Source organism: Sesamum indicum, linkage group LG1 (assembly GCF_026168435.1).
Source record: "Sesamum indicum cultivar Baizhima isolate 11 linkage group LG1, ASM2616843v1, whole genome shotgun sequence".
Classification (NCBI taxonomy): Eukaryota; Viridiplantae; Streptophyta; class Magnoliopsida; order Lamiales; family Pedaliaceae; genus Sesamum; species Sesamum indicum.
In genome coordinates this window covers 19,458,148-19,482,933 of record NC_142657.1, presented here as the reverse complement: position 1 = coordinate 19,482,933, position 24,786 = coordinate 19,458,148, and the positions used below count along the sequence as shown (strand labels likewise).

General features: G+C 36.0%; 6 protein-coding genes across 7 annotated transcripts; 3 read left to right on the top strand and 3 right to left on the bottom strand.

The window, feature by feature from the left end:
* Positions 1 to 389: 389 nt before the first annotated feature.
* On the top strand, positions 390 to 3,449 carry LOC105167613 (cytochrome P450 714C2). Its single transcript, XM_011087387.3, has 5 exons — positions 390 to 797; positions 1,237 to 1,463; positions 1,629 to 1,870; positions 1,995 to 2,367; positions 2,923 to 3,449. Exons 1-5 carry the CDS (start codon positions 494 to 496, stop codon positions 3,346 to 3,348), a joined length of 1,572 nt encoding a protein of 523 aa, XP_011085689.1. The 5' UTR covers positions 390 to 493; the 3' UTR covers positions 3,349 to 3,449.
* A 183-nt stretch (positions 3,450 to 3,632) lies between these two features.
* LOC105167620 (ankyrin repeat-containing protein BDA1) lies at positions 3,633 to 7,056 on the top strand. Its single transcript, XM_020695236.2, has 3 exons — positions 3,633 to 4,682; positions 4,792 to 5,358; positions 5,762 to 7,056. The coding sequence occupies exons 1-3, from the start codon at positions 4,668 to 4,670 to the stop codon at positions 6,290 to 6,292; spliced, it is 1,113 nt and encodes a 370-aa protein (XP_020550895.1). The 5' UTR covers positions 3,633 to 4,667; the 3' UTR covers positions 6,293 to 7,056.
* An 851-nt stretch (positions 7,057 to 7,907) lies between these two features.
* Positions 7,908 to 9,976, top strand: LOC105168003 (ankyrin repeat-containing protein BDA1). The gene is made up of 2 exons (XM_011087907.3): positions 7,908 to 8,534; positions 8,730 to 9,976. Exons 1-2 carry the CDS (start codon positions 7,959 to 7,961, stop codon positions 9,576 to 9,578), a joined length of 1,425 nt encoding a protein of 474 aa, XP_011086209.1. The 5' UTR covers positions 7,908 to 7,958; the 3' UTR covers positions 9,579 to 9,976.
* Positions 9,977 to 12,716: 2,740 nt separating this feature from the next.
* On the bottom strand, positions 12,717 to 14,910 carry LOC105167634 (cyclin-U4-1). The gene is made up of 2 exons (XM_011087427.3): positions 14,499 to 14,910; positions 12,717 to 13,242 (listed from the first exon to the last, which is right to left on the bottom strand). Exons 1-2 carry the CDS (start codon positions 14,831 to 14,833, stop codon positions 12,948 to 12,950), a joined length of 630 nt encoding a protein of 209 aa, XP_011085729.1. The 5' UTR covers positions 14,834 to 14,910; the 3' UTR covers positions 12,717 to 12,947.
* A 4,487-nt stretch (positions 14,911 to 19,397) lies between these two features.
* Positions 19,398 to 22,999, bottom strand: LOC105167643 (Tetratricopeptide repeat (TPR)-like superfamily protein). 2 transcript variants are annotated; one of them, XR_016067902.1, is made up of 3 exons: positions 22,482 to 22,999; positions 19,680 to 21,000; positions 19,398 to 19,570 (listed from the first exon to the last, which is right to left on the bottom strand). XR_016067902.1 is itself a non-coding variant. In XM_011087439.3 (2 exons), exons 1-2 carry the CDS (start codon positions 22,875 to 22,877, stop codon positions 19,756 to 19,758), a joined length of 1,641 nt encoding a protein of 546 aa, XP_011085741.1. In that variant the 5' UTR covers positions 22,878 to 22,999; the 3' UTR covers positions 19,398 to 19,755. The 2 variants fall into 2 exon arrangements, 1 of the variants encoding a protein (XP_011085741.1); XM_011087439.3 differs by having other exon boundaries at positions 19,398 to 21,000.
* A 511-nt stretch (positions 23,000 to 23,510) lies between these two features.
* LOC105168014 (PRA1 family protein F3) lies at positions 23,511 to 24,014 on the bottom strand. Its single transcript, XM_011087920.1, has one exon. The coding sequence runs from the start codon at positions 24,012 to 24,014 to the stop codon at positions 23,511 to 23,513; it is 504 nt and encodes a 167-aa protein (XP_011086222.1).
* Positions 24,015 to 24,786: the final 772 nt, after the last annotated feature.

The window sequence follows — 24,786 nt, the reverse complement described above, 5'->3', positions numbered from 1 at the left end:
CCACATGTCAATACATATAAGGAGGTATATTTTCACTATTATATGAGTGGTTTGGTCGAAAAAAATTGTTTGATTTGTAATAAGTTAATAATAAATATATTAATTATCATTCGATTTTTTTTAATATCGTAAATTCAATGAACTTTCACTAATGAAGGTATCTATTTATTAGAGAAAATTATACCTCGAGGATATTAAATATAATATCTCAAATAATAAAAAAATAATATAAATTTTTTAAAAAATAAATATAATTAAAAATAAAAAATACCATAATAAAAATACAATTCAAATCTATTATAAATTACAATAAGTGTAACACCGAGTGACTGACACCGCCTCAACAACCAATATTTTAGAACTAAAAGAAGGAAAGTGACAGTAAATATAATTAGCTAATTTAGCTCTTAGCCGCCCACTGTCCTTATGCAGGCTGACAGTGTTTTCCAATTTCCAGTGTTGAAGCAGAGAGTAGGGTGACGGCGATCAAGTAATGGGCAAAGAGATGGTTACAGCAGCGTCAATTGTTTTCTCACTAGTGTTCGGAGGTTTTCTCCTGCTTGTTCTCCGGTTTTGTGATGCCTTGCTGTTGAAGCCAAGAAGGCGGAGATCAAGACTTGAAAAACAAGGTATCAGAGGGCCTGACCCTTCTTTTTTTTATGGAAATATAGCTGAAATGAAGAGGATAATAGAAGCGCAGGAGCCTTTAGTCGAGAAATCTGCAGCATCAGAAGAGCTGCTTCATGCTTGGCCCTCCGTTGTCTTCCCGCATCTCGAGCAATGGAGACAGGAATATGGTAAGCAGCGAATCTGTTCGGTGTTTGTTTTTATTCTTCAAAGTGATGGTTGGTTGAGTCTGGGAAGGAGGACACAGATGTTGCCCTTTTTCGCTATTTAAAGCTGCAAATTGCTACTGAACTTGGAAATTTTATGATATATTGATAGTTGGCCGTTTATTGTAATCTTACTACTGTTTTATCCTAGTTAGAAAACATCGAGTGACCTTTTAAAATCTGTGTCTTCGGTGATTGATTTTTCTTGTTCTTTTGCATACGCCCTATTCAATCTGACAATCTCCTAATATGTTTTAATTCATAGTATGCCCTGATGGTTCATGGATTTTCATCAAATTGATTGAGAGAGTGTTTAAAATCAATACTGCACAAGTGCACCCTATTGAACTCCTACGGTTAAGCAAAACACTTGCTTGGAGAATGACAAGAATTATGATGACAGGACCAACTTTCTTGTACTCCACCGGCAACATACAGCTACTGTGCATTACAGATACGGAGATGGTAAAAGAAGTGATCCATTACACCTCATTGAACCTTGGCAAGCCTATGTATTTATCAACAGAACGTGGCCCTCTTCTCGGTAGAGGCATCCTATCATCAAATGGACCTTATTGGGCTTATCAGAGGAAGATTATTGCACCTGAATTTTACCTACATAGAGTCAAGGTATATAAATCCTTCAACACATAAAAATGGATTTTGGTGACATGGAAAACGAAGTTCAAAAGTTTGTGGTTTCTCTTGCTCCGGGCTTGTGTTGATGGTATATTAAGTATTCATATTTTGAAACATATGTCCAATCACAATTAATGTCTTTATTTTTCTTCGCAGGACATGGTGAACCTGATGGCTGAATCCACATTAACAATGTTAGGAACTTGGGAGAATAGAAGTGAGAGTTGGGAAGGAAAGATGGAAATCAGAGTGGATGAGGATTTGAGAAGTTTGTCGGCAGATATAATTTCAAGAGCTTGCTTTGGAAGAAGCTACGTGCAAGGGGAAAAAATATTCAGTAAACTTCAATCACTTCAAAAGATAATGTCAAAGGGAAACATCGGAGTTCCCGGATTAAGGTATGCAAATCCTTGGTACTAATGAAATTCTAGCATGAGCTCAATAGAACCACAGTTTCTAAATTGTGGCGACAACTTGTCTCCAAAATATGAAAATGATAAATGATCCAATGGCATATAACAGGTACATTCCAAATCAACACAACAGGGACATATGGAAATTGGAACGTGAGATAGACTCCATGATTCTAGAGGTGGTCAAAAGTCGCAGTGATGATGATAAAAACAAGTGTGACCTTCTACAATCGATACTATCTACAGCTGGGAGTTATGGAGACAACAGTGACATACCGGCAGATATCTCTCTTAACAAGTTTATTGTTGATAACTGCAAGAACATATATTTTGCTGGCCATGAGACTACAGCAATAGCGGCATCATGGTGCTTAATGACACTGGCAACACATCCAGATTGGCAAGCTCGTTCTCGTAAAGAGGTGATTGAAATCTGTGGCACGAACATTCCGACAGCAAACATGCTACGAAACATGAAAGTGGTATGGTGTCTAATATTAAACATTTATTGCAATGTTTTTCTTTAAAGAAAAAGAGTACTCATAACAGTGAGTGGGCAAGCAAGTGAGTTGAGAAAACTGGAAGCTCGTTTACAAAAGATGTGATGACGATCCGACCATGCACCACATTTTCCTTGGGACATCTGTCAGCTTATATGAGACTTACTATACAGACTTTACCACACTTTAATACTTAAAAAATTGGCATGTTGAAGTTAATAATCATATGATCACTTGCTCCGACTCTGAATGCGTTTATTTGTGGCATACTTATGCTAAAACTCCTTGAGGTTTAGATATAATGCAAAAAAGTTTCTTTTGGTTCAGAAACATTACAACAATGCCCTTGCAATTATCCTTTACCTCATAGATTTCCATTGAAGATCTGATAGGTAGGGAAGAACTTATAATGTAAAACAAAGCTGCAAGAGGTGTTACTGTAATTTTTCAAATTGAAGAGATTTTTTTTAATACTGAATCCTTAATCTATTGGTTACGAATAGACGTGATTTTTCTAGAAATCTCTTCCAATGGCAGTTGACGATGGTGATTCAAGAGACGCTACGCCTTTACCCGCCGGTAGCTTATGTGGTAAGAGAAGCCTTGGAAGATATCCATTTCAAAGGAATCAATATCCCAAAAGGCATAAACATTCAGGTTCCTATACCCATAATGCACCAGCATCAGGAGCTCTGGGGCTTAGACGCACATGAGTTCAAGCCGGATAGATTTGCCAATGGAACTTCAGGTGCATGTAAGATTCCACAGGCTTATATGCCCTTCGGGGTTGGATCTCGCACTTGTGTTGGACAAAACTTTGCCATGGCTGAACTGAAGGTCATTCTATCACTTATTCTGTCCAAGTTTAGCTTCACTCTTTCGCCAGCATATCACCACTCACCTGTGTTTAGATTAGTGATACAGCCTCAACATGGAGTCAGTATTCTTCTGGAAAAACTGTGATGTTCTCTTAGAATTTACACATGAAATGAACATTATTTTCAGCGTTATGTACATGTAGCTATTTTCATCGAAATTCATAGAAAACAGGCATGTGTATTCAACTCTGCTTTCTTTGGACTTGGCCTGAAATACAGGATAAGAGTTAAAGTAGATCCCAGAACATATTGAATGCAGGTACCAAACCGAAAATATTAGGCGATACTATGTATTCTCGGAGAAATGAACATTCTTTGTTGTCATTCGCTAGTGAATTGTTTCTATTGCAAATTCAAGTTAGAGAAAAATATATTGTTTAATTTTATCTAACAGTTCTTTAGTATGCACTAATGAGTAGTAACCTGTACTTTTATTCTTTTCTTTAATTCTACTAATATTTTCAATAATTCGACGGACGAAAGGACGTTTCTGGAGAGTTTGGCTTGGGGCAAGGTTTCTTGCTTTTGCTGATTGGTCTCTTTGTGAGCGAGTGAACTATATCTATAATTCATACAACTCCCACGATTCTATTATCTTCTACCCCGTTTACTTTTACTTTTCAAAGTCAGTCTATAAAATTAATTCTTGTCATTGTGCCTATAGAAAGAAGAAATTAGATTTGTTTAGTTATAAAAAGTGTCCAAAATTTTCCACAAGTAATTAATAACGACCTGACCTTTCAAAATCTTTCATATCTAGATCTGTTCCTGTACAAAACCCTCAATTGTTGCAAGGTGTCGTCGACTGTACTGACAAGCTCAGATTCGTTCGACCCCTTACTGTAGAGGTTCGATTCAGTCCAGTCCCGTTCCAAAGTGATCTGGGCCTTGGAAGATAGCATAATTTACTTTGCTCGGACTTTTTATTACATTCAAATTGGATTCTTCACGAACCACTCTGCATGCTTCTTTGTCTTGACGACAGTGATGCTTCCTAGAACATTTCCAAGTTCAACATGTTAGACCTATGTTGTCTTAGTCATTTATCATATTACGTTTTGCTGGTAGGTGCAATCTTCTGGTTCAAGGGAGAACTATGAAAGCAACTAAACTCAAAAACTGGGTTTTGACAAGTTCCAAGAAACACCAGTATAAATTTCCTCTGTTAGTGCCCGCTGGCATTCAATTTTTCATAATGTTTCTGCAAATCACACACACACACACACACACACATCTGCTTACATCAAAATTGTATAAGATTATTCAACGTTGCACATGGTAGTAGGCTTTATTTCTTGATTGAACAAGTCTGAGGTCTGATTTTACCTTGAGTCCACACCAAGTCATCCAACTGCTACTTTCTTGGAAGAAACTTTCTTCATATTTACAACAGTTAATGTTGGAATGATCAAAGCACAGGTAGAGCTATTTAAACCTTTCTCTACTTACAACCTCTTACATTTTTGTTCATTCTGACCATTTTATGTAATAAGTCTACACATAAAACCACTTCAAAATGGCTGGTCAGATACTGTCTGAAGCAGCCCGCGATGGAAAGCTTGATGTTCTTGAAAATCTACTCAGGGAAAATCCATCAGCTCTTGCTGATTTCAGGCTCACATCGTTAGCAGAATCTCTTCTGCATGTGGCAACTAAATCGGGGCAGCTGAGTTTCGTGCACGAGCTCATGAGAATAGATCCTGGTATTGCACCAGAGCTGAACAAGAACGGTTTTCGAGCTCTGGACATAGCTGTCATAATGGGCAACTTGGAGATGGTCAAAGAAATCTTGAGGTTTGATCAAGGTCTATGTCTGCTCAAAGGCAAAGACCAAAGAACAGCCCTTCACTATGCAGCCATCAAGGGCAGAACTGAAATAATCGACGAATTGCTGCAATCTTGTCCGGATTCTATTCAAGAAGTCACAGTTCATGGGGAGACTGCACTTCATCTTGCTGTGAAGAGTTATCAGTTTGATGCATTTTCTGCCTTGGTTAAATGGCTGCAGAGGCTCAGCAAGGCACCGGTTGTTAACATGGGAGACGGGGATGGGAACACTGTGTTGCACCTTGCTGTTTCAACGAAACAATATGCGGTAGAGTTTTAACTGCATTGGCCTTTCTTGATAATTGCGTGATTATCATGCTAGGATGATCTTGAGTTGTGTGTCATGTTCAATAGCGGTATTGCTCAATAAGCGTCTTGATGCACTCCTCATAAGCGTGTGCATATCGTATTGTTACACTGACACGCCTCAACTATGATCAAATTACAGAAATAGTCTCATTGTTCGAAGTTAATGAATTTTTATTGGATGGTGCAATGAAAACGTTATTGAAGTAGGAACGGTTTCTTTAGTTAGACAATAGTTCAGGGGTGTAAATGCAATTTTTTTAATTTGGTCTGCTTTCATTTGGATCATCCCAAGTGGTTGAGAAAACTAAGATAAAGATCTCATTTTGCTCATTCTTGTATCATTTTGCTCATTCTTGTATCAGTGCATAGACCTACTCCTCAGTGAGAACAGCATCGCCGCAGCAACAATAGAACTGGATGCCAGAAATACCAATGCCTTAACAGCACTAGACCTTTTAGACATACAAGATTCATATGACCTTAAAATCAGACAGAAGTTAGACTCTGCTGCTGCTGTCACTGCTCCAAATTCTGTAGCAACTACAGAAAGTTCGAAACACTTGAAAAGAACTTCCAAACCAAAGCATGATCTCCAACCACAGCCCTCAAAGAACTGGTTCAAGTACTTCAAGTTCCAGAAGCAACGAGATTCCCCCGGCGAGACACGGAACGCGCTCTTAGTCGTGGCTGCATTGATAGCCACAGTTTGTTTCCAAGCCGGCATCAATCCTCCAAGTGGCATTCTCAACCGACCTCCACCGCCGAGCCCTCCAAACCAGACCTTTCAAGAACGGCCCTCGTTGGGCCAGCAGAGGGCTCGGTTCTTGCTGCAGCAGCAGCCATCTTCGGGTCCCGTGCTGAATCATTCTTGTTCTTGTTTGCCAACTCTTTAGCCCTGACAGCATCAATTTGCATTATTATATACCTCACTGCAGGCTTTCCGTTTCAGAGGGAATCCACATAGCGTTGTACGGTATGATGTTCAGTTATGGTTTTGGAGTCAGCAGTATCATCAAAGGGATAGACAAAAAGAAGAAAGCCATGGCTTATGTTCTTGTAACTGTTGCTTTCACTCTGCCATTCGTGCAGAGATGGCTGCCCAGGTGGGGGAAGAAAGCATGGAAGAAATGGAGGAAGAGAGGTGTTAGAAAGATTCCATTGCCTATTGATAATTGACAGAAAAACCATCTTTAGAGCTTGGAGACATGGTTGTTTGATGGTCTCTATACAAATATGTCTACTACAGTAGTTGTAGAAATTGATGAAATCTGTAATGTTGAGTAGGTCTGGTGATAGTTGAGGTACCATGAATGTTTGTGTAAAGGGCATGTTGTAAACAGACAGTGTCTTGAAATCAACTAATGCTGTTCCTGATTCTCCTTCAGAAATATACCTCAATCTACAAACTAAACACAAACAACTGTCCGTACAATCTTGCAAACTTTCTGCGTAATGCACAAGATTCAGACGTTCAAATGAAGGCCTAGTCATGAGATGGTTGATCAACTAGGTTGTACGAAAATTTTGAGGATTACATACTTTGACAAGTATGTGAGTTACTTTCCAACCAAAACTAAGTTTTGGAGTTCGACTATCACCCAGTTGTTTGTTTAGAAAAATACTAATATCCCTAATGAAATTGTGTAATCTTTGGATGGAGATTTAGAAGTATTAACTTTACACTTTGGTTTTTTTCTCATGAAGAATTAAAAAATTGTAAAAAATTCGGACAAATTGGGAGGAAAATTCTGAAAAATTGTAAAAAAATTATCCACTTAGTTCATAAAAATATTTCAAATTTTTTTAAAAGAATAAGTAAAATTATAGTTTATAGTCCACAAGAGCATTTTTTTTAGTTCACCACAGAAAATGGATGAAAACTTAAAAGAGAATAACGGATTGAACTAGTTGCTGAGAGGCTTTTAAAATCAACGGTATTTGCAATTTTCTAAACAACGAGGGGTGTCTGTAGTTATGTCAAATTTTAGGAAAGTTCGATATAATTTACCCATGAATGAATATAGATTGTATATGTATTTCTTGCTCTCAAAATATGGCTACATCAAAACATTATCATAAGAATATTTAGTTGAATATGAATCTTGTCAATATTAAGTAGGAGCAAATTCTCTGGGCATTTTGAAAAGTCCGTTGTAGTTCCTTACCAAAAGGACAAGTCTATGTCCTCCGTTCCAACATAAATAACTTGCTGTCTAGGCAAATATTCGTTTACCTGATCCAACGATCTTGAATGAACAAACGGAAATCCAGCTTGTCTGATCCATCCAGGACCTCTATGGTTTTGCTCCAGAAAGAAATTAACAACTAGCTGAACAATTAGTTGAGCATAATAGTTTTGTTCCATGTGTTTAAAAATCAACATGAGCATACTGTCTTCATCATGACATAGATAGTACAACAGGTCAATGTTAACAGGTTATTTAGTCGTATACGACACCTTCAACAGTTAAGACAAGTCAATGGGACACTTCTAACCATATAGTATATAATTACGATTTAATTATGCTAACACAAAGATTGGTAAGAAACTGAAACAACATGGATCAAAGAATGTTGAATGCAGCGTGTTCAGGAGATGTAAACATGTTACACCAATTACTCCATGAAAATCCCTTCATTCTCTCTGATTATCTTTTCATGAACTCCCATGAAAATCCTCTCACCATAGCCACAAAGGCCAATCAGCTAGTGTTTGTGCGTGAAGTCCTAAGGCTCAGGCCTGAACTCGCCGTTGAACACAACCAAGATGGATTCCGGCCTCTTGACGTAGCAGCAGCATACGGCCATGTGGAGATTGCGGCAGAGATCTTGGCAGCCCGGCCGGAGATTTGTCGGCTGGCTGGTAGAGATGGAAGAACAGCTATTCATTATGCTGCTACCAATGGAAGAGTTGAAATTATTGATCAGCTGATGGCAGCCTGCTCAGATTCGGCTAAAGATGTGACAAGTTTTGGAGAGACTGCACTTCATCTGGCTGTCAAGAGCTTCAAGTTTGAATCACTTAAAAGTATGCTTCATGGGCTTGAAAAAGTTGGTATGGTGGAGATGGTGAACTGGGCTGATAAGGAGGGGAACACTGTGTTTCACTATGCAGCATCAAGAAAGCAACTTGAGGCAAGTTTAAGTACTCGTGTTAATTTAATAGTTTGGATCTTCTACTATAAATTGGTATTCGATTTGTCTGTTGTGTGTTAAATAGAATAGAAGACGTAATAAGATTTGCAATGGCAATTAAGAAGAGAGTCTTTGTATCTATTGTAACACTGGGACAAAATTTTATGCTGAGTCTTGGATATTTAAATTGTGCAGATTGTGGAGCTGCTTCTTGACTGGAATAACAACACAGCAGGAAACAGGTTAGACCTGAATGCTGTGAACAAAAAAGGCCTGACAGCAGTTGACATAGTAGATATCTTGGCCGAATCCTCAAACGACTTTCACCTCAGGGAGATCTTGCGTCGTGCTGGAGGATATGCATCTTCTGAATTTAACATTGTTCCTGAGAGGCCTAAATCCGACACTGAAAGGCCCACGAACAATCATCTCCCTGGAGAAAAACCGAAGAACTGGCGAGACATCATCAAACATTTTGAATTTCAATGGCAAAGAGACTCCCCGGGAGAGGCACGGTCGGCGCTACTGGTTGTAACAACCCTTATAGCAACAGTGACTTTTGAAGCCGGGATCAACCCTCCAAGCTACTTGTTTGAGCCCTCCAACGAAGCGATTATCACTGTTTCCAGCAATGGAACAGCGCTCTTGAACCCAAATATCAGTTCAAATGGGACAGAACTGATGCAGAGAAGTAGTGCTGAGATGGCAAGTATGGCTTCGATCATCATCTTCTTGGTTGCCAATTCAGTCGCTCTTACATCAGCAACAAGCATCATAGATTATCTGACACAAGGTTTGCCTTTCCAGAGGGAGCTTCGCGTGGCGATGTCCGCCATGATTTTTGCTTACGGATGGTCGTTAGGAAACACAAAACCAACCGGAACATTAAAGGATGTTCTGCTCATCGTTGCACTTAGTGTGCCTTTGTTTCTGAGGGTGCTACCAAACATGATATCGAAACTTAAAAAGTTCAACTCCCACGGTTTCAAGACCGGGAAGATGATATATGCAATCAAAATGCAGCACTTTTACGTATTGTCTTGATATCAAGCTCCTTGGGTCTGTCCACCATTATACTTCAGAGAAGCCAACCAAACAAAACTTAGTACTCAAACTGCATTGTCCAAGAAACAGGCATCCTTGGACTAATCTAATTGTGCCGAAAGACAATCGTCAGAAGTGTAGACAAAAGAGCGAGAAAACAACAACTAGACCTGGTCCCTTCTTCTGTTTTCCATGTATTTTAGCTCAGTCAACTGAAGACTTGCAATAGAAATATCCTCATGGTCCCAACTCCTAGCAGACCTTCATTGACTGCACACTTTGTAAAATTTGAAGATTATGAGGACTCTGCTTCCCACACACCACAAACAGACTACAAAAACATCCACTCTATGCGAGCTGAAGTCCTGTATTCTCCCCAAAAAACCAATAAATACATAAATGGCTAACACCAGCAGAAGAGGCAGCATCTTCCGTCTGGGCTACAACGACAACACAGACACAACAAACGACACACGTAATGTGCTCTTGATAGTCGCGGCCCTGATCACGGCCGTGACTTTCCAGGCAGGGGTCAATCCGCCGGGCGGTGTTTGGCAGGATAGTAAGGACGGGCACAAGGCCGGCAGGGCAATATACTCAAGCGACAAAGGAGCGTTCTACACGTTCTTGATCTCAAACACTTTGGCTCTTTCGAGCTCCATCTTAGTCCTCATGGCTCTAACTTACAGGTTTCCTTATCATGTTGAGCTGTGGGTGGCCATTATGGCCATGTTTGTGACCTATGCAGCTTCTGTTTTCGCCGTTGCGCCCGACGAGTCTGTCAAGTTCAGGTATCTGTTGGCTACTGCAGCTGGGCCTTTTGTTCTCAGATTTGTGATGGAGACTGTCAAAAGGCTGAGGAGGAAGCCTACATGAACCAGCCACAGTCCACTATGATGTAGTAATAATTCTCAAAGTCAGGTGTCATATATACTTATGTTCATAGGGTAATTACATGTAAATCCCATACACTTCACTCCCTCAAATTTCAACTATATTGTATTTGTCATGTGATCGGTGTACGACTATATTTATTACGTGACTGGTTGGATTCGAATAAATCTCATTCTTGATAAGAGTTTCCCCAGAAACCATGCATCATGTTGGGAGAAACCTGGTGATTGAGTGTACATGTCAAGATATTTTAATTATGCTTGGATTTGTGTGTTAAATGTATACTATATGCCTTTATTTTTTAATTTATTTTTTGTTTATTATAGAATTCCTAGATATTAGCTATAGGATTTGGGCTTGCAACTCATCCATGTTGAGTTTGAATATGATAGCCTTTTTTGAGGACCAATTCTTAGTAGGCCATTTTAAGAGCCCACTAAGTCCTTACAAACAAAAAGAACAATTTTGTATTTTATCTTGAATCAATCTAATAAAATGCAAAATACCAAGATTTGATATGAGTTCTTGTGAATTTATCAATATTGTAAATATACAAAGTTCAAATTTCTTATGAAATTTTGAAATCCAATCATTAATTAATTTATTTGAGCTTTTAATTGATAATTTATTTGAAAACTTTTGATGTCAACATATTCATATTAATATATGTTTTAATTAATTATAATGTGATTTGACTATGTAATGATCAAGAATGTTTTTTAAGGTTTCATTGTAAGAGGGAGTCTCTAATGTTCTTACTTCTTACTAATAGGTTTTAAGAATAATGATGGATGGATATATAATATTTATATACATATATTTAAAAAAAAAGATATTACAAGCAAAAATAGGAAAACACAGAATACATATTGAGTCACTGACATCTGTTTGTCTGTGTTTTCATTTTCATTTTTATTTTTTAATTTTTGAAATAGTAATTAAAGAGAAAATATGTTTATTTATACGTAATTTTAATTAAAAAAAATATTGATTTGACACTATAATTCAAAATAAGATACAATCTCATTAACTAATCCAAACATATTTAATTTTACACAAAAATTTATATAAAAATAAAAATACATATTTATAGTGAAAATGAAAATACAGACAAATAGGCTAAATAAATATATATTCCTCCAAAAAGAAATAAGGTATGAGGGACAAGAATGTCAAAATCAAGAAAAGAAGATGGACAGCTAAATAAACAAAGAACAAACTTCAATTTGCCTGCCCACTGCAGCTAACTGGCAATGGAATTTCCAGTGAAAATGATGGATGATATTGGAATCCTTTAACATGGGTTGTGGGAGTCATTGCCTATCTACTAATGCTACTTACTATCTAGGGGTAAAATTAGGAAAAATTGTAATTTTGATGAACATCATATGAGATAAATTACATTAATATCCTCTCAGAGGATATATATACTCATAATTCTGCCAAGGCTAGAGATTATTTAATAGTTAGACCAAATATCAACGCTGTGAATATAATTAATCTTTTAATTATTGCAAAGTTCATATTAAAAATTCCGTGTAATCCCCATTCTATATCCAAGAAATTTTAACAAATAAAGTCTCACCCATTTTTTTAACCACCCTAAACTACAGGACACCCTGTACCCCCACCTCATCCACATGACCCTAGTCACAAATATTTAATAAAATGTTTTGACACTATATATATATAGATAAGAAATAGTGTTAGAGATGAGGGGTAGGGGAGTTGATGTTCCTCATCAGTTGTCTCAATCCCTCTCTCAAGTTGGCACATTGCCACAAATTCATACATGATTGCACATGTATTATGTTCCCTTCCTACAATCACATACAACTGTCAACTTGCACTTCTTGTCTTCACTACTTAAAATAACCACACCACATCTCCACCACTTTCTACTCTCCCTTTCCCCTTTTATATATTCCCCAACTCATCAATTTTAAGATTATTTACAATGTTTTTTTTTCTTCTTTTCTATAAAATATTATAGTTATGATGAATTATACTTTCTTCATTTTTAACCCACCCCACCCCACCCCACCCCAAGTTCATTCATATATTAATGATATAATAATTCAGTCGGTTCAGACAAGTGATAAAAATTAGTAGAGAACAACAGAATCTGACTTGTTGCCAAGAAAAATTATGCATGTGAAACTTAATAAAAAGAAAGAAATTAAGTGCACAAAAGGGTTGAAATGAACAAGAAACAAGAATTTGCTAAGAATGTAAACAAGAAAATAACCAACCAACTGTACATTCCAATGGATTTAATTCCAAATATTCCCATAAACATACACTGAAAAAGATGGAAAAACAACAAGACAGATGCAATAGAGAGAGGCCAAAAGTGCAGCCAGATGCCTAATTTGCCAACCCAAAAAACTTCCAAAAGAAAAAAAAAAAAAAAAAAAAGCACTACTTCTAACCTAATTACTACAGTAAAAAGAAGAAAAGCATTAATCTTTAATCTCAAACAGCAAGTTGCTGTTGTTGTTGTTGGTGGGATGATTCATCTTCATTAAAGCAGAAATGGAGTAATTTTGATGACCTTCCAGCACTGTACAAAGAAGAGGGCTCAGCTGCAATATTGTTGAGCTGAGGCTGAAGCATCATTTCTCTTTGTAGGTAGGAGCAGTATGTGTGGAAAGTTGTGGGGGTCACATTCAAATGGAATCCCAATCCAAATAGGAAATCCACTTCAAGAAAGTTCATCTCTGTTGTGCTGATTCCTCCCACTTTTGCATAGTATGCGTTGTTATAATACCTGCAGGTTTCATAAATTAATTACCGCAGTAAAAACATCAGACATTGTTCCATAGGAAATATCACAGTCACTAATTTTCTTGTAAGTTTTTCTTAGTAACAAGTATATCATCATCATGTGCGACTAATAGTAAAATCCACCATTATGATTATAATTAGATCATTGTAAATTACGACCGTAAAAAGATCAGATATTTTTCGGTAGAAAAAATTATGATCAATAATATTATTTTTTCTCAAAACGTATGCTAGTTACCATCACATATTACGATTAATATGCATGCATTAGTGTTTTAATTAGCATCTATTTTTGTAAATTGCGACAGTAAAAAGAATTATTTACTCTGTATATATATAGTATGTACATATATATCATGATCATGTGGTATGAATATTTTAAAATTTGAAGTCTATAGTTGGAGTGTAGCTATCAGATATGAATGTAAGATTGAGACCCTTGATGCCCTTAACCACATTATGTGTGGCTATATTTGAAATCCACACAATATATGATTTAAAAATTGAAATCTTGATGAAGGGAAAGCTGGATTTCTTAGCTGGACCTAAGTTGTTTCTTTTTTCTTTTTTTTTCAAGAAAAGGATTAGACATAGGTGGTTGGGATAATCAAGGAGTTCTTAACTAAAAGCAAAAGCTAATGATTAATTAATAAACTTCTAACAATTCAGATAAATTTGCTGATTGAAATTTTTATTTCAAATTATATTTCTTTTAATATATATCTATTATATAAATTATATGAAATAAAAGATATAACAGAATTTGAAAATAAAAATCCAATTCACAGACAATCAGCATAACATGAGTACTGTTTACTACTAATTGTTCAATTTCAGAGCATGAATTTCAAGGTAATAAGAGCCTTCTTAATTTGTGAACAACCCAATAATTCAAAATTCTCAACTTGGAATTACCTCTAAAACAAGAAATCAAAACCCCAACATAGTGTAAATAGCCAAGAAATCACAAAACTCCCATAAAAGTTTGAAGAAAGTCTGAATTTCCATTACCTTCAAAAATCAAACTCAACCCACAACAAATAATAATCATCCGATTTTATCTCAAATTATTGGTGTCTTGTCTCGTAGTTCAGTTCATATATAAAAATAATTCAAAAAATAAAAGAACCAAACTGTATAACAGTTGCTGGAAACAAGATATCAAAAATCAAGTGAGAATTACGAACGAAGAGAAAAAAGTCAATAAATTCAAAAATATATATAGGTATATATACTTACATGTCGTCCATGAACTTAGCAGAAACCATGACACTGGTGATGAGGAGGCGGTGGACATTGAAGGAGTTGATGGGCAGCGCGGGCTGACGCTGCGTGAAGCGATCGAGATAGACGTAGGCAACAATGTAGCAGGAGGGGCTGCAGTTGGCGTACTTGAAAATTCTCTCGAGATAGGTTTGAATGGAGATGGTGGGCCTGGTGAGGCCGTGGAAAACCGAGATTTTCTGCGGGTGGAATCCACGGTTAAGATCGTTGGCCTCCGCCACCCGCTGGAGGAGAGAGGAGAGGAAACCGATGAGTCTGGGCATCACCGTCGGGCTCTCCAGCTCCGCCATTGTTGTCTCACTTGAGCTTTTTCGATTGTGATGGTTTGAAATGTGTGTGTGTGTGTGTGGCCGCACACATATATATATATATGTATATATATATATAAGGAAGCTGCTTTTGTTTGCTTTTTCTTTTCTTTTTTTTTTTCCCTTCACTTTTTGTATGTCCAACAACCTGTAGGCTGGTCGTTAGTTTGGCAGGTAGGGTGAATTTACTGAAAGGCCCTTGGGAACTTGGTGTATGGCTATGGTGTCCCTTTTGGTGTGTGTGTGTGTGTTGTTTTTTGGTATTTAATTTATTTTTTTTATTTTTTTATTTATGAATGTAGGGATGATACGTACTTGTATTTAGTGTATGAAATTCTTGTTTGATATTTATCTTATGAATTTTTATTTTGGCTGCTAATGTTAAATTTACTGAAACGTCATTTAAAAGATATACGATTATGACATTTTGATCCATAATCTCGTTTTTATATTTAACTTTAATTTAATTCTTGATTTATACATTTACGGACAATCATGTTTGTATGTAAATTTCTCATTTGAAATTCGACTTATGAATTTCAAGATGGTTTTGCGTTTTGTGTCTCGTCTCGATTTTGGAGTGTATGAGATGTTAATACACATTAATTGTTGGTGGCATTTTTAAACCTTATAATGTTAGTGGATGAAATGAAATGATTCCACAACTTTAGTTGTAATTATCATCTTACACTAATTAGTTGTAATTCTTGAATTTGAACTTAACTTGTGAAGGAGGGAAGGATTAGCTATGATGGGTGTTCAACACTTTTCCTAGACCACCCCCTCCCACCCCACTGGAAGGAGGGGGTGGGGGCACAACATGGCATATTGGATCTTGATCATCTGCTCTCATGACCAAAAAAGTCACACAGTTGTGGAATATACAGCATATACTAATTTAAATCATGTGATTACATGTTTCTTGATCAATGGTGAATGTGAGCACTGGGCCCCACCTGTGTTGCCTTATTCCTTCATGTGTGATGATTCTGATGCACACACATCCAATTAATTTGTTGGGGGGTGGGGGGGGTGTACATGGGTACATGGGTAGAGGATTTTATGTTCCACCATCACACCCTTTTTCTTGAAATATTATAATTATGCCTTTTTTTTTTGAAAAAAAAAAATCCAAAAAGGCATCATAATTTATGAGTTGTCTAATTAGATGAGATCTACTGCCAAATCATTTCAAATTTTCATTAGATCCCAATATGTAATTTTTTCGTATTATGTAATTGTTTATAGAAACTTCACTTGTTGAATTTTGTTTTTTTTGCAAATCTGCCCCAACAAAAGAGATTATTTACATTTCATCAAAAGTGTATCATAAATCATAGTCTATCTATGTTCCTGACTACAAGCAAGCTTATTTGGTTTAGATTGGACTAATTACTATGAACAAAAAAGTACAATATTGAACAAACAATAAAAACTCTAAGTAATTAGTTAATATATTTTCTATATATATTATTTGATGGGTTGTCCGACAAAATTTAAGACCCATTTCGAACCCATCAAAATTTATAAAATTAAAATTCAAAACTATCTCCAAACAAAATGAATCTAAAACGAGATTTCAATCTACCCGTCTTAATTGCCATCCCTATTAGTGTATCTAAGACCACTAAAATTGTAAAAGATAAAATATAATAATAAAAAAAAAGAAATACATAATAATAGTGAAATGGAAAGAATTATTGGAAGACCTTTTTTTTCTTTAGGGGGGTTGGTTGGGGGGGGGGGGGGGGTTGAAAAGGGTATAAAGGGGAAGTGAAAATTTGGTCCAAGAGTATAAAAAAGTAGAACAAACCTGACTTTCCAGCCAGATGTCAATTTGCTTGTATCATTTGTGAGTAATGACATACTGCCTGGCTTTGCACTGTTGTACTGTCAGTATGTTTTCTGGCACCATGTCTTTCTCAAGTACACACACTTTCTAAAATTAATTAATTATATTTTTTTATATTTTATAAAATTTATGAATATATTTTTTGAAGTTGTACTCGTAATTTACATTAATATATTATTAGCTGCATAGACTTACACAAATATTCAGTGAAAGATTGGGTCGAGTTTAATTGCAATTCAATTAAAAAATGAAATGTAATTACTTGTTATCTTACATATCCAAAGTATTCGCTACTTTAAATGGCAGCTAGTTCCCTGATATAAATTGCATTAACATCCTCTCAGAGGGTTCACTCATAATTTTGTAAATGATGGAGGGTATGTATGTAATTAAATATAAATTTTAGGGCATGGGCGTAATTTAAATTGGGATTTTTTTTGATAAATTTGAAATGATAAATATAATAATATAAAATAAATAAATAAAATACAACATATGCCTCCCTATTGAAGGGACATGAGTATGGAGTATGGCCTACTTTTCTTGTCAACATGTGACTGCTTTTTCTGCAATTTTTAATTTGGAACATATAAAATAAAATAAATCAAAATAAAAATTGTACAGTGTTGTTTGGATTGCTTTTTGCTTCATTTCCTTGCCTTTATATCCATGGATTAAATTTTCTGATTTTGACTTGTAAGATTTAAATAAAATTTCATAATCATATATATATATGTAGAAATTAAAGAAGTATTAATATTCATTTATGAAATTTGACTCTATATGTCAATCATATACTCAAATCTTTTTAACAAAATTTGTTAATTAATTTGTTGGTTATGTGGCGAAGATATAGAAGTCGAGTATGCAAAGTAATTTATTTAATTTTAATAACAAACTAATAGTTTGACAATTAAAATTAATTAACTATATATAGGTATAAGGACCTTAATTTCCATATATAACATATTTAATATATAGTTCTATAAATTATTTTTAATAAAATGTTTTGAAAGTTCAAAAGACAATATAATGGATCATATAGGTAATTTTTACAAACGAACGACTTTCCAGGAACTTACGTGGTGTATAAATTAATTGACATCCATCCAGATTAAGTCTAAATACACAAATGACTCATATCCTTTGCAAACTTACGACGTGTTTGTATAAATATTCCTCACGGAGTAGGGGTATACTTGTAATTACAACTACAACTTTAAGCACTGATGAAAAATATACATGTATTTAGAGCGAATTATAAAAATAAGGAGCGTGGAAACATGTTTGGGTTGGAGTGAAACAAGAGGAAAGCATGTCGTGTAAGAGAACTTCTACAGATACACACACACACACATTGAAGGCAAAGGAATTAATTGCTGGAAAAAGCACAGAAAGCTCTCTTGCATGTGTTCTCCATGTGACCCCCCATCCATCCTCAAATATCTCACACACACACACACACACATGTTTTCCAACATTATTGGGTTACTCCAAGATTTGTAATATGTATATGTGTGTGTATTTATGTTCTATTAAGATTGATCGTGTAAAAACATTAATTATTACATTAGATATAATTTGAAAACACGATTTTATTTTGACCCATATCATAAACCTCTTTGTAATTGCATAATATAGGGATGGTAAGTTCTATATTACTCAATCAAAGTTCGAGCCAACTTCATGTGTTGTATGAAAAATAAAATAAAAATCGACATTCTTGAGAAAGAAAACGTGATTGTTTTTGGCATTGAAAAACAAGTAGGAAAATACAGTTTTTGTCCCTCGAAATGAAAGATGTAATTTACATAAAGATTGAGACCCACTAACTTAAATAGATTTTCATGTTTGGAGGATATGTTATTTAGAAAAAATATTAGGTAAAAGTGAATCCAAACAAATCTTTAGAGGGTGTCAGTCACATGCAGATATTCTGATGCAACACATGTCGTGGAGAGAGCATGGCATGGTACATGTCTGGATTCTGATAATCAGGTGGACCTATCACCGACGCCACATACCTATAAGTTTGTCCAATTTTCTTATTATTAGGGTCCAAAAATTACACCACCAGTTTTTTGTGCTTTCATAATTACCCTGTTTGGCAATAAATTGCCCTAATTTCATGCCCAAAATGTGTTCCCTTACATTTTGTTATGTGGACCACACACACACACATGTTTTCAAAAAACAAAAAAAGAGGGCAAGTCCAAGGTTGATGAGATCTTTGTTTGAACAATGCCAACATAAAATCAAGCAAAAGACAAGCCATAAAGATTTGATGAGATGAAATGAAATAGATATATGTGTAACAGTGACCAAAAGCTTGCAATTTTCTTCAGGATAACAGCTTATCAGCTATGTTTGGATTTGTTTCTATTCTCATTTTCTGCCAAAGTATTATGTGATTCTCAGTATATCAAAATGGGAGATGTGATTTAGGATACTTGATTCCAATATTCTGACAATTGTATTGAACATTTCATTTTGACAGCCTATGTTTGAAGCCAACAACTTCAGCTCCATCGAAATCAGTCAGTTTATAAGTTACACCTTCGAGGTCGTCTCAAATTTTGACACCAGAGTGACTTAGGATACAGGACTCAGAAACCATTGTCCTAAAGATGCACAAATGGGATTCATGAACATCAGACAAGTAGAGTTAATACATCCTTAACAGCAAGACAAAACTCGCCTCGAACTGTTACCTTTCAAATTATATATTCTCCATCATGCATGTCATTCAGGCATAGCATTTTGTTCACCATCCATGAGATTTTTCAGTGTATGTGATAATATGAACAGAATATCGGTTGTTCCACAAACTAAGTTGACAGCCGTATTCATAATCAATAAGGGCTCATCTGTAAAGCACGTAAAAGATTAAAGCTGGGGGAATCCAAAATTCGCTCTCGGTGCTCAATGAGCAGTATCTTAATAAACTCGATATTTACCGCTACCACGAAAACTTACCTAAAGATAATCTTGCTGAGGCAATGCCTATGTTGCATGTGATATACCATTGTCATGTGACCAGAAAACTGCTTCCTTACAAGCTCTCCTGAAGTTGGTCGAGAAGTTGATAAGCTCCATGGTCGCCAGCATCATTATCGGCTCTATCCTCTATTGTTGGATCATGGCTGGTAATTGTCCCACTGTCTGATATGGGAATATACGACATATAGCTTACGTCGTCAAGGCACCCTGTTTGCCTCAGTACCTCTAGTAAGGCATCCTTGGTTGCCGTATCGGATTCTTGCTCAGAAATCTTGAGAATGGACGAGACGTTTATTGGTTTTGGTCTCCAGGTCTTTGAGCCTTCAGCTGAAGCAGCATTTTTCAAGCAAGATAATGCCTCTGAAATCCTCCTATTTCGGATGTGGTCTTCTCCAAGGATCTCCCAAGTCATTGAATTTGGTTTTCCTCCCACCTCAATCATTTGGTCGAAAAAAGTTTCAGCCTTTTGAGAAAGCCCTTTCCTGACATACGAACTCAATAGAAGGTTTCCGACTCTAGGGTCATAAACTGATTTCACTGAAAGCCATTCATCGTAGATCTTCTCAGCCCCGTCTATGTCATTGATTCTGACTAGTGCAGAGATCACAGTGTGGTAGCCCAAATTTGGAATATTGAAAAAGGAAGCCTTGTAAGTGTTCCACACCCGATAAACCTCCTCTTTATTACCAGCACTGCCATAGAGGCTAATAAGATAATGATATGGCATACGGTCCCGACCAGTTATTCTACTTTCAATTTTCTTCAAACAGTCTTCAGCCTTCTCAAGGTGACCCAGCTTAATGTACATTGTTGCCATTGTGCTGAAGGTGGTCCAATTGGGATTGATGGTCGGGTCCAGCTGCATCTGTTCGAAAACTTGTTCCATTTTCTCTAGAGATCCTTGAGATCCGCGGGATGACAACCAAATATTGTAGGTATAAATATCTAATGCTATGTTCTTCTCCTTCATTTCTGATATCAGCGACTCAATCTTTTCATGATCTTTAAGGTTCATATAGAGCGTCATCATCACGTTGAATGGAAGTGCATGACTAGCATAACTTCTATCCCTCATTTTATCCATTAGAGATTCAGCTTTTTCCCTCATTCTTGCACGGACATACGCATTCAGAAGAGAGCCATATATTCTCTTGTCTTTCAAGGCATCTGGCAACTTCATGAAATATTTTTCAGCACTTGAAATCCCGTGAACTTTAGCAATCAAATCCAGCTGAATAGCAGTGTCACTTGTGGTTATCCTATAACTCTCTGCCCTGTTATTCATCCACTCATAAACCTGCAAACCACACAATCACATTACATATGCTAGAGTGGCAAGATATACAAGTGATACAAGTACAGGCCACTATTCCAGCAAATAAATTTTATAGATATCCTACATTAAATAGACCCAGTAATTGACAATCAAGACTAGCTTTGCAATCGCAATGAATGGCCAAAGTTACCAATAGTACTTCTTTAAATCCCCACCAGCCCTAGCCCCCAAAAAAGCCCCAAGACAAGAATAAAGACTGATTGGAACAGGACAAAATCCTGATGTTGTCCTAATATGGTGTTGCCATATTGATCCTTGCTAAAGCTCATTAATTCAGACAATTTGACCCCCAAAATATCTCTGTTAAGTTCCTTTACATTGTGTTTGGATTGATGGATTTGAGGGTAGGAATTTCAATTCCCTAATATAAATCATTTGCATTTGTTTGATGGATTTCAAATTCTTTTGATCTAGGGTCATTTGACATCCGTTGCTTAAATCCTTCCTTCAAACCCAAATTACTCAATCCAAATATAGCCTTAGAAAAAATACTTTGGCCCCAAGGATTAGCAGAGCCAAGATCGATTTATCACTGATAATATGCACGTAATGCAATTTACCTCATGAACAAAAATTTTGAAAGAAACTCTGAATCTAATAGAGAAAAGGTGAAAAACGAGGGAAACTGAGATTAATTGCGCCTCATTTCATAAATAGAGTTGAGTGAATCATTGGTCGCAGAAAGCACGACAGAATCATCCTTATTTTTGGAGTTCGGACCAATGGAAAAAAGATATAATTAACTTTTGTCCTGTTTTCCTTCCAAAATGAAATCATTAGACAAAGAACTTTTGGCATCATCTAATGACAAAATCAAGTTTTTCTCAAGAGTAAAAGAAAGCAGATTTCTTCACAGTATTACTCATTGCAATTTGATGCCCACGAGGGACCTTCACAGATATACAAACTTCATATCCAGCATGTGACAAAACAACACAGTGTGAAACAACACAAGAGATGAGCACATCTTCTAATTGCACATAACACTCCGAAGCATAACATAGTCTCAGGAACCAACCCACCCAAAAAGATAAGCATATAATTATACACTATCTAATTCCCCAATTATCCTCAATGAGACCATCCCCAAAGCTTCTCATAAAAAGACAGAATACTGTTAGGACAAAGTTTCAACCCCATATATATCTACACATCCGGTTCAATGCTGATAAACTAACAAAGAATTGTACAATATTTCAAGAAAAAGAAAGGAGTAGCTTCACTAAACCAAATTTTGATTGACCCTTTCTTCCCTTAGGCCTAGAACCACAGGAAACCAACAACCATAGTATTATTATGGTGAAATCAAATACTACATTTTTATTAGTTTTTTTTTTCTCTTCCTTTTTTGAACCTCAAAAGGAATAAATTTATCATGAATTCTGAAACTTTAATTGCCCATTCCCATTTCTCTTCCTCTTTTTTCCTTTTGCCTAAATTACCTCAAGAGCAAATCTGTAGCGCCTGAACTTCCTGAGCTCCTTCACAACTCTACAAAGCTCCCATTTGGAGAGCCTCTTGCCCTCATTTTCCACCTCATTCAACACAGAAGCAGACCCCATATTCGGGTTCTCCAGCATGGATATTTTCTTGTATATAGCATTCCATTTCAGCATTGGCCTCTTCTCGTAGTCAACTGTTCCATAGCTGTGAACCTGTGATATCGATGAGCATGCAACAAAAGCTGGATTCTTATGGGTTTTACGACTGATTGATAAAATAGGTTGTTTTAGAAAAAAGGTTGAATTTTGTAGAAGCCCAGATGAGAACGAGATTGGGTTTGAGTTTTGGTGGTGATAATTTGGAGGAATCTTCAGGGTTGTGGGTTGGAGTAGCATGGTTCTGCTATGGAGTTCTAGTGTAGGGTTTAGGCTGAGTAGAAGTGAGAACTTGTTCTTGAACTGTGAAATTTGGGCTGGGGAGATTTTTGGGGATTTCTGAAGATAAGACCCTGCTTTTCTTTCTTGTTTCTCAACTTATATTTTCTTCCAATTTGAACCCGGAGTTTATGTATTTCTAAAGAGACCCACAAGATTTTGTGTTATCAAGTTTTGGGGCTTGAATTTGAATGGCTTAGGTCTAATTTGACCCGACGGTTCAGAACTTTGTCCCAAGGATTTATGAAATTGGAAATTAATTGGATTAAATTTTTTATTTCAGATCATATTCTATTTTTTTACTCTGTATAATATATACACAATATATATATATAAAAATGATATTATGTATTTTATTTTAAAAATACACATATTAAATGGTATATATATAATAAATAGAATAGAAGATGCAATAACATTTGAATTAGAAAATCCATTCCAAAAATCAACACTAGAAAAACATCCTTAAAAATCATAACTCATCAAGAAACAAACACCCTTTTTTCATTATTTCCCACAAGTTTGCTAGTAAGAAATGAACAACCATATCTTATTTGACTAGAATCTAAAATCCAATCTACCATTACTACAACATCAGACCAAGCTCTCAGGCCGGGCAGCATCGGCAAGTCTTTCTTGCACGAGGCGAGCCATCTCTCCGGCCTGCTCATGCACAATCACATCCTCTACTCTGCTCAGCACAGCATGAAGCAGCACGATGGGCAAAGTCGCAGCAAGAACCATGAAGAAATGAACTGCAGCGTGTGTCAGGATCAACAGGACGGCTGTGATGACAAACAGAAGGAACAACACAAACCGTTTGTCGATTATCTTGTGAAGAAGGAGAGAATCAGGAAAGGAACGCAGCAGAAGAAAGTAGAGAAATGTAATCTCTGTCGTAATGACCAAACATACGACTGAGTCTTTGCGTTTTGGGATGAGGGTGATGAACAGAACTGTCCATACAAATATTGCATAGTACAGACTCAACTTTCCCAGGTTTCTGATTATCCTAACTGCTGCTGATTCTGGAGAGGATGGGATATTGAAGGGGAATGAAAAGCTTAAAGTCCAGTTCTTGGATTCATTGTTTGCCATCTCTCTCTCTCTCTCTCTCTTGATGATTATGAGTTAATGGGGGATGTAGGATATGAGGCTTGTAAAATACTAAGTGGTATTATAAGTGAAGGTGGCCCCTGGTTTGTGATGTAACTATTCAAGTCAATGCAAGTCAATGCTTGAGTCCTTGACTTTGATCCACCACAGGGTAGAGGTTGAAAAGGATGTAATGAATGTGGTTCAAGACTTTTTCAAGGTGTTTTGGAGTTCATCAAATTTGAATGATTTAGTTGGAAATGACATATTCCCAAATGGTTAGACGCACCAGTTTTCTTGCTGACCTAATCAGAAAATCAGAAGAATTCTGTAGCAGTAGCCTATGTATGTTTTATTTTTGTATATCGAAATGATAAAGGAATTATTCATAATGTATGTATTCATTTTTTAAATATTTTGTTGTGTTTTATGAAGATAGAGAGAGAAAAATAAAAATAAATAAATATGTATTTAAATTTATTTTTAAAGATAATTTAAAATAATTATTATACATTTAATATTGTGTTTCAAAAAACAAAAATTACTGTTTATTTATCAAATTATATCTTTTTATATATATTTATGTATGTGTATGTATTTATACTACAACAGTTAAAAACACCCAATTAACATATTTCTGTATGATAACAAACATTAAATATGTTTTTGATTCATTTAGAAAATAACTTAAAAATGGAAACAAACGTAGTGATTGACTTTTCATTTTGTAAAGTTAGGCATGCTCAGTAAACTGAGGCAGATTCCAGTAAACACC